Source organism: Amblyomma mixtum, chromosome 2 (assembly GCF_055824585.1).
Source record: "Amblyomma mixtum isolate Tamu chromosome 2, ASM5582458v1, whole genome shotgun sequence".
Classification (NCBI taxonomy): Eukaryota; Metazoa; Arthropoda; class Arachnida; order Ixodida; family Ixodidae; genus Amblyomma; species Amblyomma mixtum.
The window spans coordinates 73,808,172-73,821,955 of record NC_143013.1 but is presented as its reverse complement, the minus strand read 5'-3'; the positions used below and the strand labels follow the sequence as shown (position 1 = coordinate 73,821,955).

At 52.1% G+C, this 13,784-nt stretch overlaps 1 protein-coding gene, 1 long non-coding RNA gene and 1 pseudogene across 6 annotated transcripts in view; 1 reads left to right on the top strand and 2 right to left on the bottom strand.

The window, feature by feature from the left end:
* LOC149359747 (uncharacterized) overlaps positions 1-3,745 on the bottom strand; it is a 36,706-nt gene extending 32,961 nt beyond the window's left edge. Inside the window, exon 1 of the long non-coding RNA XR_016288799.1 lies at positions 2,453-3,745. This is a non-coding gene — a long non-coding RNA (uncharacterized LOC149359747). The remainder of the gene's footprint in view (positions 1-2,452) is intronic.
* Positions 1,059-13,784, top strand: part of LOC149359745 (uncharacterized) — a 49,624-nt pseudogene continuing 36,898 nt past the window's right edge.
* LOC149359746 (uncharacterized) overlaps positions 13,094-13,784 on the bottom strand; it is a 33,381-nt gene continuing 32,690 nt past the window's right edge. For all 5 annotated transcript variants that reach the window (XM_089569130.1, XM_089569129.1, XM_089569131.1 and 2 more), the window contains one exon: positions 13,094-13,474. In XM_089569130.1, the coding sequence (XP_089425256.1) occupies positions 13,288-13,474 (187 nt within the window). In that variant the 3' untranslated portion in view covers positions 13,094-13,287. The remainder of the gene's footprint in view (positions 13,475-13,784) is intronic.

Below are 13,784 nucleotides of genomic sequence, written 5' to 3'. Positions count from 1 at the left end.
AGATGGAAGAAACAAAAACATAACAGGAAATTGAGACTCAGAATAGCTCAAATCAATAAGGAGATAGAAGACCACACTGCAAACTTACTTAGAGATAATTGGCACCAAATTTGCAATGAACTAAACGGCAACTTGGGTAGCGCTAAAACATGGGCGCTGCTCAGGCACCTCATAGACCCGACAAAATCGAAAAGAGAAAACAGCAAAAGGATAGAACGTATCACGCACAGTTTTCAGGGAACGGACGCCCAGATTACAGATTTTCTTTGGTCCAGGTACGTCGGAAGCACGCAATTGCTACCCCGCACCATGGTATATTCAGGGACAAGTAACTCGAAGCTGGATGAACCGATAAAAGACTACGAGGTATACGCGGCTGCCAGGTCATTTACAAGGAACACAACACCGGGAAAAGATCAAATAACAAATACAATGATCAGAAACCTCAGTGATGACCAAATCGAAAGCCTGACTGAACTAATCAATGAACACTGGGAAAGGGGCACGGTCCCGGCGGAGTGGAAACACGCTGAGATTATCGTGATACCTAAACCAGGGAAAACACCCAGTTTAGAGAACCTTAGGCCCATTTCACTAACTTCATGCCTCGGTAAACTATACGAGAAAGTGGTCAAGACTATACTGAGCATTTACATGGAAGACAACGGTCTGTTTCCGGATACCATGTTCGGGTTCAGAACGGGGCTCTCCACGCAAGACGTGATGCTCCAGTTAAGAGACACGGTACTAAAACAAATATCGGGCACTCGAGAAGGCGTAATCTTGGCCGTAGACCTCAAGGGGGCCTTCGACAACATCGGCCACAATGCCATTCTCACAGAACTCTCGGCAAAAAACTGTGGGGAGAGGATCTTCGCATACGTAAAGGCCTTCCTGTCTAACAGAACAGCAACGATCGGCATCAACAACATTAGGTCAGAAAAGAAGACGACGCCAAACAGAGGGACGCCACAAGGATCCATCATCTCACCTTTGCTCTTTAACATAGCAATGATTGGATTAACTAGGAGACTGAAAAACATCAAAGGTGTAGAACATTCAATTTATGCGGACGACATCACAGTGTGGACGACAAAAGGATCGACGGGAAACAAGCAAGAAATACTGCAAAGAGCGGCGGATGAGATCGGTCAATTTGCTTTATTTAGCGGGATGCAGTGCTCCCCAGAAAAATCAGAATTTATTAGACTTCACAAAAATAAAGAGGACAGGGGAACGATAGAATTAGAGATAGATGGACAACCCGTAAGGAGGACAAATAAGCTTCGCATCTTGGGAATGTGGCTGCAGGAGAAAGGCAAACGGGACCATACCATCCAGCTCTTGGAACACTCCACAAAACAGATATGCAGGATGTTAAGCCGGATTACGAACAAGAGAAAAGGGGTGAAGGAGCGAGATGCGTTACGGATCACTTCTGCGCTCATCATACCGAGGATGACGTACGCGCTTCCGTACCTACAACCTAACAAAGGGGAAAAGAACAAAATGGAAACATGCATCAGAAGGGCGTATAAGCAAGCTTTAGGCGTCATGACCTGCGCCTCGACAGAGAAGCTGATGAACATGGGGGTGTACGGCACCTATGAGGAGCACAGCGAAACCATGCTCAGATTTCAAATGGAAAGACTTAAAAGAACAGCCGCTGGCCGCGCACTACTGGTCAAGCTAGGATACCCGGCAGAAGACGAGGGCGAAGACAAGACAGACATTGACAGCCAAATTAGGAGCACTTTCTTGGTTAAACCAGTGCCCAGAAACATGGACCCGAAGAACCACGAAGGAAGACGGGCGGCGAGATCATTGGAGTTGGACAGGTTCCTAAAGAAGAAACAGATGGTTCTGTATGTTGACGCGTCCAAGTACAGAACGAAGGAAAACGCTAGGGCGGTAGCAGTACTGAACGCCAATGGGAATATAGTTACTGGTGCAACAGTGCGCACAAGGACAACACAAGCAGCGGAAGAGATCGCCATAGCTCTAGCCCTGACTGAAACCAATCGGCAGGGACTGAGTTACTGGATAGCGACGGATTCTCAGGCTGCAGCAAGGGCATACAGAGATGGAAGGATCGGCCGAAAAGCCACGAGTATCCTCTTCGAACAAAAACAATACAGACATGGATCAAACAATACAAACATTCAACACACCATCATTTGGGTCCCTGACACTGGGGTTGAGGGTGTGGGGTTAAAATGGGGGGGATAAATCCGTTCTCCCCGTTTAAGCGCGGCTGACACAGTTCAAAACCGCGCGGACCCCACCCCGTGGTCGCGTACGCTACTGAGCGCACGCCGACCACGGCGGGCCTTGCTCTGAGGGAACAAAGGAACGACACACTGGCTGACACAAACAAGGCATTTATTGCTATAACAACAATAACGCCAGCTAGCAACAAAATACACTGAGGAATCGAGGATGTCCGACTCACCAGCACGGCTACGAGCGAACGTTCGCCCACGGTAGGGCAAAGGGAAGATCCGAGGCCCGACGGGACGGGGTGGCGGGAGCAACGTGTCGGGCGGCTGTGCAACGCAAAGTTCGAGTGAACAAAGCCCTTTCTTGAGTTGAACGAGAATGCTCGGTTCATGCGAGGTTTCAAAAAAAAAAAAACGGGCGGCCAGCAATGTGCGCCCCCTCTCAACACCACGGTCCGGTGGTCGACCGTGTCACTTTTGACAAGGTGCAGGCAGCTATGAATAGCCTTAGGCCTCACTGCCACAGTGAAGGTCGACGACCCCCAACAAAAGAAAGACCCGAAACGGGTTTCGTGCGCGCAGCCGCGAGGAGACATCAGCGTTGTGGGGTGGTCCTCCCCGCTCACTGCACGAAGCAGCTGCTGAGTGATCGGCGCCCACCGTATCGGACGGTGTCGGAACGCCCGGTGCCGAGCTGCAATACCAGCGAGCTCGTAACGGCACCCGTGGCCCAGGCCACCCGGCTCCCGGAGCCGCGACTCCCAGAGTCGAAAAAGAGACAGCGAGAAAATATATACAGAAAACTCGGACCACCCACGCGGCTTCCGTACTCACTCGCTTCGGGCTCGGCAACTCCGCGGGCGCTAGGCCTCGCGCTCCCTCGATGCGGACCAAGTGGTTCTTGAAGAAACTCCAGGAAGAAAACTTCACAAAAAAAACATGCTGAGCATGTCGAAAAGTTCAAACATGCTGCAGCGCAATACACCTCGCACTCAAGAAAGCATGCCGCAGGTCCTAGCGATCAAAATTCACTCTAGGCCTAGCACTTGTCAAGTCCGGACAAATAGCGTTCCTCGAACCGAACAGACTGTCGTCCAATGTTCCAAGAGCAGGCCCCACGTTGGGCTGCCAGATGTGGGGTTAAAATGGGGGGGATAAATCCGTTCTCCCCGTTTAAGCGCGGCTGACACAGTTCAAAACCGCGCGGACCCCACCCCGTGGTCGCGTACGCTACTGAGCGCACGCCGACCACGGCGGGCCTTGCTCTGAGGGAACAAAGGAACGACACACTGGCTGACACAAACAAGGCATTTATTGCTATAACAACAATAACGCCAGCTAGCAACAAAATACACTGAGGAATCGAGGATGTCCGACTCACCAGCACGGCTACGAGCGAACGTTCGCCCACGGTAGGGCAAAGGGAAGATCCGAGGCCCGACGGGACGGGGTGGCGGGAGCAAGTTCCAACCACAAGACGCCCGCGGCGAAGAGCGGACCGGCGCGCGGAAACGTCCGCATGCTTCCCTGTCCCAGGGAGAAGAGACCCCGTCGCTCCCCGCGAGCGCGCAGCAAAACGCCATCCGTGCGTTTTGCGACGCGAGCGCGAGCGCCCTCCCTTGTTAGTTACAGTAACCGAACCGAGAGGAGTGCTTTTCGGGGGGGCAGCTAACAACAGTGGGGTGCGTTGAGGGAAGGCGAACGCAGGGGACGAAGGCGTCCCCACAAGGGAAATCTCATGGCAGACACCGTTGTCCGAGGGTTCACGAACCGGAGGGCGGGTTTGCCGGTCGAACCCTTCAGCACGCCAGAATCTTACAGGGAGGTAATGAAGGCGTTGTTGGGAGTGCGCAAGAAGTACTCGGCTCCGGCGGATATCCTCGACAGAGAGCAGGCCACCACGCTCAGACGACTACAAACAGGCACCTACCCAAGCAGAGCCATGTATCACAAAATGTGGCCGAACAGATAAGCGAAAGAGTGCGTGTGGTGTGGGGGCTACGCCACAATGTACCACGCCACCTGGGGCTGCGAAAAAAACCCTTTACTACCAAAGGTAAATAGCCCTAGTCTAGAGCAGTGGGAGGCCCTCCTGGCTGACTCCGACCCGAGCACACAGCTTATGCTGGTGACGAGGGCCAAGGCAGCGGGCGGAGGCCAACGGGATCCTGGACTAGGGAAGACCGACCACTGAAGCTCCACATCTATCTATCCCCATCTCCATACTCCCTAACTCTTCCTTTGAAAAAAAAATAAATAAATGTTTTCACTACTACTAATGCGCCGATGCCAATGACGCCAAAGCTGGTTGAGCTGCCTCATCTGGCGGCTGGTGCACGCGCTTGAGCGCGAGCTATTCCTGGGGACTCGAAAATGGTTTTTGAGGAAAGGAAATAGAGCAGTATCTTTCTCATATTTCGGTGGACACCTGAACCACGCCGTGAAGGAATGGATAAAGGAGGTACGGAGGGAGAGAGCAAACCTTTAATATACAAATATAGAGGACAGCCTTCGGGCTGCGGCCGTGTATCTGTATATTTCAGCCTGCGTCCGTTCAGGCGGACGCGGTTGTTGCGACGCGCGTCTTTACTCTGTCTTTTATTCTGTCCTCTTATCTTTCAACTCTCTTCTATCTGCACGTGGCAGCGATGGTGGCTCGGCATGAGCCAGTTGGCAGGCCCGTGCACTTTCTTTTTCATCCTTCTCTCAGTCGCAACCACCGGCACAGATAGTGAATGCCGTTGTGTTGGCAAGCCCACACCATGTGGAATAGCTGGTGGGGGTGGTGAAAACTTTTATTTGGTCGAATAGAGTTTGGGAGCCACAGAGTGGCCCCGCTACGTGGTCGGCGTCCCCAGTTCGGTACACCGCATGACGAGGCCCCGTCTCGCGCCCGTTTCACCAGTCTTTTGGGACTCAAGCGAGGAGCAGTTGAGGAGGGCAGTCTTCCATGCCTCTGGGGAACGGATAGGGGAAGGGGGGAGGTGGGGGTTTTGAGTACATGCCCACATGTGGAAGATATCAGAGGTCTCCCCACGGTGCGGGCATCGCCCATCCGTGTTAGGATCGTAATGTTTGATGACTGCAGGACAGAGTAGAGTACCTCTCTGCAGGCGCCTTAAAGTTCGCTCCTCCGTCTTACTCAGCCCCTTTGCAGAGGCCGGGAAAAGGCGGTGGTTGTCGTTATAATGTGTTATGATTTCCCTGAAGCGCAGCAGCGGCTGGTTTTTCTCCGAGAACAGGGCTCGTCACAGTGTGGGCACAAATGATTCACTTTCGGCTCATAGCGAGCAGCCATAGCGGGACACTAGTAGGTGCTCGTCTGTAGCTGTCGCAGAATGCGTTCGTGTGCCTTCGACAGCCCCTTTGCCGGTGGAGGGTACTGGCGAAGCCTGTTTTTGCAATTGTCTATAATTTCACGAAACCGCAGAAACGGTGGCAGAAGAGGACGTGGAAGTAGGTGCCCGGAGGATAGGTTACTCGGGCAGCCGCGTTCGCAGCTTCGTTTCCTGGGAGTCATTGGTGGGCCGGCGCCCACACGATGCGTCTAGGCATTAAACGAGACACGGACGGCGAAGAGGCAAAGTGCGTTTGTGTACGTATTTGCCTCTTCGCCGTCCATATCTCGTTTGCGCAGTCATTTCTTCGCAGATACGAAAGGAAGAACCAGGTGCCGTAGTGGAGGGCTCCGGAATGAGTTCGACCAACTGGGGTTATTTAACGTGCACTGACATCGCACAGCACACGGGGGCCTTCGCGTGGCGAAACGCGGCTGCTGCGGCTGACCCCAAGTTTTGGAGCGATAGCTCATTTTCTATCACCACCCTCCTCCGGCGAGTTTCAGCGTATGACCTCTGGCTCCTCAATTTGACCTTTAAAGAGCCACACGTCTTTGCAGTCACTTACGCCGCGCGTGCCAGCTGCTGTGGAGAGGAAGAGTGGAGAGGGTAGACAATTACGCCGCGCGCGCTGCGGAGAGGAGGTGGAGGGTAGTTCCCGCACTGCGCATGCGCGGGCCGTCGCGGAGAGCTCCGGCAGATGTGCGCTCCGTCGCCGCGTCGCGTTGCAGAAAGGAGCAAAAGGAAGCGTCCCAGGTGTGCTGCGTCAACATCCCCTAGACTGAAAGCTGCGTACTCCCTCCGTGACGTGACGTCACACACCTTGACCGAGAGCGGGAAAGCGTCTGCCGGCATCGCATGCGCGGAGCATGAAAGCAGGTTTCATTGTGGAGAGCTCCGGATTAACTTCAACCACCGGGGGTTCTTTAACGTGCACTGACATCGCACAACACACAAGTGAATTTTAATGCAGAAATGCATTCAACGGCTACGTTTTCACTTGTCTATGTCAGCAAAATTTTAGAGCGCAGCTCTTTGGCGTCCGTTCCTGGGTTTCGCGTCGTCGTCGGCGTCGGCGTCGGCGTCGGCCTCGTAACCAGCTCCGCCCCCAATGTAACGCTTTTCAATTGGTCGAAATGCTCGTGACGTCACAGTGCGCGAATTTCAAATGGGGCCAATTGTACTTTGGCTAGTAACCATGCAACCAATCAAAGGGATCGTATAGTGATGCTGCAACTAAGTTGGACTGAGTTTAGTTAATTGCTTAATTAATCAATTAGCCTAATTAATATAGAGGAGAATGAAGAGGTCAGAAGAAAAGAAAAGAAAAGAAAGACGCGCGCCGCAGCGACAACAGCGTCCGCGGAAGGAGACGCTGCTGAAAAAAACATAAGTACGAAGCCGCGTTCCCTCCACCACCACGCACTTCCCCACTCAGTAAGACGTTGCTCGTTTCATATACGTTGTGTCGAACATCCTAGACAGTTCCAACAATTGACAGGTTAATGACAGAACACGATGGATAGAAATACAAGAATATAAATATGAAATAGCCTAATTAACCTTTCTAGTTAGACCGCATAAATCAATAAAACCGAGAACGAAATTGGTCGAGTTGGGGAATCGAACCAGGGTCTCCGGAGTGCGATACGAGCACGCTAGCCACTCCGTAATGCCAGCTGAATGGTTTGGAATGAACAAAGGCGCGTCTAGCTAATACGGCGTCTTCGTTCACTCCCATCTTCCCCCTTTCCCTTACGGCGAGGTGCAGGTGTCCACCCAGATATGCGAGAGAGAGATACATTTCCTTTCCTCAAAAAAAAAATTTACCGTCCAGCAAGGCGTACAGCCGAATTGGCGATGGCGTTCTGTGGACTCCCTGGCAGCGTTGCAAGACGCTGTCGCGTTCCACTCTTACAGGCGAAGCTTAACATGTTACCCACACATCAGTAACACACGCAGACAGCCAATGGACGCCTCATTCGCTGGCAGCACTTGATTCATCATTCACAACCACATTCTTAACGTACGCTCCCTTGCCGCACAAGCCAAGGACGTACACCACGATCACATTCTGCGCCATTCCTCTGTACTTTGCTTTGCTGAAACCTGGATGGATCCCGAAGAGCCTCTCGAAATCATAGATTTCCTATACTGCTGTGGTGCTCGCAGAGACCACAACAGAGCGGCGGGAGTCGCTATCTACTTGCGCACAGGTCTCTCTGCAATACCAGTCGAAATGTTTGGCACGTCACATGAAGTTGGCGAACTGTGCGCCGCAAAGTTGCCCAACGGCTTGCTGGTAGTAGCTGCCTACTTCGCCCCTACCGCACTCACGAAAGACGTCGTGCACTTCCTGCAACTCGCATTAACCGTCCATCGATCCACACCGATGTTAGTAGTGGGGGACTTTAATGTTGACATAAAGACAAACAGCAATTTCCTAACACTTATGCGGGAGAACATCCCGTTCCTCTCGCTCGTAACGCGTCCCACGGCTGTGACAACCTCGCGAGGCACTTGTATAGATCTCGTCTTTGAGAATCAAGCATTGGTGTACCAAGTCGAACATATATCAGTCTATTTCTCCGACCACAAAGCTTCCTTCATGACTGTCAAGAACTGTTAGTGGAGTCTTTGTTAAAGGAATACGTGTGAAAAATAAAAAAAAAATCTGTGATAGCGCATACATGTGTTGCTCGATTACTTTGCCTCAATCTATCGAAAAGGTGAAACAGCTTATTTGCTGCGCTCAAATTTCGCATTAGGAAGTAACGTAATCGTCGGTAATTTTTTGTCCCTCCGTCCGTCGGCATTGTGACTTTCCCGCCTGCCAGGGGTCAGTCACAAAGCAACCCAATTAGTTGCTGTCTACGGGTCCTGCTGAAGCGAGGAGAATTGAGCCAACAAGGCGGAAACCTGGCAAAACATTATTTATTTCTCTGCCTGAAGGCGAAACTGGGAGTCTGCTCACCGTTGGCTTTTAGGAGAACTGTTTGTCAGTCCGGCAGGTCGGAGCTACACTCCGCTCATCTTCCCTCGACAGGCTGCGGCTGCTTCGGCGCTCCCATGGTCTGCCTCTCTTCCCGGCGCCAGGCTCTCGTCTCTCCTCTGTCCGTTGTTTTCTGCCGCGACCACCGCGTCTCTCCAGCTTCTCGGATTGGATTGGATTGTAAAACATTTATTGCGTCGAGAGCAGGTTGCGGAGGCACGTACTAGATGGCCGCTAGCCCACGGCTGGCGGCGACCTCGTTGGCCCGCTCGATTGCCCGCACTTGGATCTTGGGGTCCAAGCTGACCAGCACGGCCTCCCACCGCTCGGGAGAAGGGAGCTGTATCAAGTCCGCCGGAGGCGGATCATTTGAGCAATTCCACAGAATGTGGTCGTATGTGGCCCTATCACCACATTTATGGCAGTTTGGATCGTACTGGCCAGGGTACATGAGGACAAGCAGTGCCGGATTGAGAAGGGAGCGTGTTTGAAGACGGCGCCAGGTGACTTCCTGCGCTTTTGATAACGATTTGTGGGGAGGGGGATATGCGCGCCTCTCCAGCCCAAAGTGATGGGTGATGTCATGAAATGAGATTAACCCGTCCCTCGTGAAATTCGGATCGGAGGGCGCGCTCACTGCCCGGTCGACGAAACCTCGGGGTTGCGCGTGAGCCGCCTCGTTCCCCGGATTTGACGAGTGGGCCAGGACCCAGATCAATTCAACTTCTCTAATCGGAAGGCGGGTGTTTTGAAGGATGCGGAGTGAGGTAGATGTGATACGGCCCCTCGCGAAATTGCGAATGGCTGTTTTGGAGTCGCTGAATATAATATCAGCAGGCGTGTTCGCTATAGCTAAGCCGATTGCCGCTTTCTCCGCCGTCTCGGAGGAGGTGGTTTCTATCGACGCGGCCGCCAACGGGGCGCCGTTCCCGTTCACCGCAACCACTGCAAACGCCTTTCTCGGGGTTTGTCGGTATTCCGCTGCGTCTACGTACGCCACGTTGTCGTGTCGGCTGTATTTGGTGTGTAGTGCGCGAGCCCTCGCTGTGCGTCGGCCTTCGTGGTGCGTGGGGTGCATGTTCTCGGCTTCTCCTTCTCTCTCGGGGTCCTCCCCTCCAAACGGTATTTTCGCCTTCGTTGCTCCTACAGCTGGCCAGGGGTGTACACCGAATTTACACGAAACCGCCGCCATTACGACGGGAAGGACGACGGCCACGTTGGGGATGTGTCGGGGGGGGGGGGGGGGGGGGGGGGGGTCAGGTCCCTCGTAGGGGTGCGCTCTCCTGCAGCCAACGCCTCCTCTGCTGGCAGCCCGTCCGATGCCTGCCGCCGACTTCCTTCGCCACTTCGAGCCGTTACGAGTCTGCTGTTGCTAGGGCCGCTTGCCGGCCGCACACTTGGCGGGCAGCAAACGCTCTTGGACTTCCGAACTTGGGAGAACCCCCCCCCCCCCCCCCCCCCCCCCCCCCCCCCCCCCCCCCTAAACTGAAGGGATCAAAAAATGTTTTTTTTTTCTCTTTCTCTCTTCGAGTCTGATAGTTTTTTTATGTCTGGTTGGCTCATATTGTGCATAAAGTGTCTATTCTAAGTTTGCACTAGCGCTAGCGTCATCGTCTCTTGATTCTGCCAGGCCGACCTCCTCTGGAACGCCTGCCGGAATTGGAGAAATAAATGAAATTAAAAATAAATGCTTGCTCCGAAAAGCCGATAACAAGCATTGATTCTATGCAGACGTCTCTTACATTCTATGTCATCGTTGGATGCCTACAAATGACGCAACGAAACCAGTTTTCTTTACTGACAACCTTCCTTGTGCTGTTCTTTGTCTGTGCATGAGGTGACAACAAGGAAACGCACGCATGTATTCCTGCACTGGGGTAATCTGTAGCACGGATTAAACACCTATAATTCGTCTGCATCGAAATGCGGCCGCCGCGACCGGGATTGAACCCGGCGTCTCCGGCACAGTAGCGCATGTCGACGAGCGTTCCAGTCATGCAGGAAGAGGAAGTTGTTTATAAAGGAAATACACATTGATTTTGCCTCTGAATGGAGACCAGAGTGAGAGAAAACGGGAAGAGAGAAGTGAAGCTGCAAACCACGCACGGTACACGGAGTGCGCGAGTGGCTCCAACCCACTAGAGTCACTGAATTGATTGTAAAACATTTTATTCGCCGGAAAGAGCTTGGTAAGAGGTCGCGTTAAGGGGTTGAGAGTACATAGCCCTCGACGACTTTGTAAGCCCACTCCACCGCGAAAACTTGCGCTCTGGGGTCAGAGCTAGCCAGCACGGTCTCCCACCGCTCGAGAGAAGGAGCGGTAACTAGATCACCCGGAGGTGGCTCTACTTTACAATCCCACAGGATGTGATCGTAGTTGGCTCGTTGGCCACAGTGTTTACAGTTTGAGTTGTATAAATACGGATAAATGCGCGCGAGGAGTGATGGGGTGCGTATCGATCTCGTCTGTAGACGACGCCACGTAACCTCTTGTTCTTTAGTCAGGCTTTTGTCCGGAGAGGGAAAAGCTCTCCTCTCTAGTTTAAGATGATTGATGAGATCATGACATGTAATCATGGAGTCCTTCGTGAAATTCAGGGAGCCAGACTCATCCACTGCCCGGTCAACGAAACTTCGGGCTTTATTGTGGGCTGCCTCGTTCCCCGGATTCCCCGAATGGGCTGGGACCCATATCAGTACGGAATAATTTGGTGAGAATTTGGTGGCGTTAAGGACTCTAAGGGAGGTGTTCGTAATTAGCACTTTTGCGAAATTATTGATAGCCATTTTAGAGTCGCTCAGAATGATGCTCTCCTGGGTATGCGCTAGGGCGAGGGCTACAGCCGCCTCTTCTGCCGTTTCAGAGGATTTCGTTTTGATTGATGCCGAGACGATGTGGTCACCACTCTCGTTCACAGCCACAGTTCTGCCGCATCTACATAAACTGTTCGAGCGCACTGTCCGTATTTATTATGTAAGGCTTTGGCTCGTGCTTGTCTTCTATCCTCATAGTGTATGGGGTGCGTGTTTTTGGGGAGTGGTTTGATTAGTAGGGCCGTCCTATAGTCGCGGGGCAAGTCACTGAAATAGTAAAATTATTCAGACTTTGGTTACTTTCGAAATATTGAAGAGTCCTTTGTCCTGCAGTGGGTATACTTTGGCTGACGCCGATGATGGCGGCGACCTGTAAACCAGAAGTGATTAAGCATTTGCAACATGAAGTATGCCGCTATCAGCAGTTAAAACTTGTTTGCTTGCCACAAAGCGCGTTATCACACAGGAGGGGTACGTACAGAATATGATTAGTTCTGTTTCTGAGAGGGATCTGAAGACATTTGTCAAATCAGTGTGCCAGAGTGCAGAAACCACTTGTAGAAAGACAGCTTACAGCGGTTTCTCTTACAAACGGGAATTTTACAGAACAAAACCAGATTTTAGCGAAGGGAGACCGAATATTAGCGCAACTGATTCTCTTATTTATTTATTTATTTATTTATTTTTTATTTATTTATTTGAACATACTGCAGGCCCTTTTCGGGCCCATGCAGGAGTGTTTACAATGCATCATTGATCAAACAGAGTAAAAACAAAAATTCAAAAATACAGAGATGTTCTCAGACCCAAACACAAAAAGATTAGGAGAGAATTAAACAGAAAAGTCAATTTTTTCGATATAATTTAGAAATAGTTCCACGGACGTACACTTCACCGCATCTTCAGGCAATTTATTCCAATCATAAACCGCTGCTTTTTTATGCGAAAGCATTTCCTGCCTCATGAGGGGCGTGGGCAGATGGTAAAGGCCGCTGCTTGGGTATTAAGTGACCTTGTTTGTATTTCTTCAGCAGTAAATACTTTTTATTGTTACGCTAAGAGCACATGACGGAAGCATCTGACTTTTTACGCTTAGCACAGTACCATGAATTCCGCTGATCATAACTTTCACCACTTGGCGTGAAATTCAGCATAAAGCCTTTTACGACTGAGGTGCCATTGTGGAAATGACCTTATGCCGGGCGTTTGGCCAGGGACGTGAAATCTCCAGGAAATCCGAGAGTGCGTTCCTCCTGTGCACATCGCGGATCTCGACTCCCGTATGCGATCCGGGCCGTTGCCGATGCGTTTGAACATTTTGGCGCTTCTCTTCCATCCACATCACTTAGTGCGACCCTCCCTTTTACGCTCTCCCCTTCCCATAGTGCAAAGTAGCAAGCCAGCCACTCAGACTAAGCTGTCTTTCTCTATGAACGTCTCTCGAGTATCTCATGTAGCCTCAGATGGGTGCAATAGCGAATATGAGGAACCGCAAGCTCGCGATGCTCGCCCTGGATCGGTAAAATGGTGTGTTTCACGGGGTTCGTGACACGTACGCTGGTGGTGTGCACGAGCACACATGCCAATGAGAGTGAGCGGTCGCACGCCATCGTCGAATCTTTACAGCAAAATTAGCTTCATTGGCAGGGCATCCTGTACCAGACATTACGCGTCATGTTTCACGCGTGGTTAGAGGCAATGCAGGGTGAAAAAAAATCATTTGTTTTTATTTTTCTCGCTTCACACTCAACACAGTGACAAACAAAAACTACAAAAAAAAAACAGTTTCTGCCAGTTCATGCCGCCGCGCCGCCGCCGCCTTCAGACTGCAGGGTGGGCCATCTTCGCTTTCTCTGAGGAACAGAGAGCGCTGGGAAGTGGGGGTTGCGTCGAACCTTTCCTGCGTGGGCGGGTGTCTGTTGTCTCAGAAGAAGTACTGCTGGCCGTTCGACCGACCCAGAAATGGGTTCATGGTGAAGTCTTCGTCCGAGCCGAAGGGACCGCCCCATGCACTCGGCTGGTACGGCCAGTCTGCGCCCAGCGGGGAATGCAGCGGCTGCTCGGCGCCCATGGGCAGCCCGGGTTGTTGACGCAGAAACCCAGCAGGGTGCCTGCAAGAAAACATAACACGGTGGCATTGCTGCTTTTTTAGCCCCGCCGCGGTGGCTCAGTGGTTACGGCACTCGGCTGCTGGCCCGAAAGACGCGGTTTAGATCCCGGCTGCGGCGGCTGAATTTCGATGGAGGCGAAATTCTAGAGGCGCGTGTACTGTGCGATGTCAGCGCACGTTAAAGAACCCCAGGTGGTCGAAATTTCCGGAGCCCTTCACTACGGCGTCCCTCATAGCCAGAGTTGCTTTGGGACGTTAGACCCCAATAAACCGCTGCTTTTTTATGCGAAAGCATTTCCTGCCTCATGAGG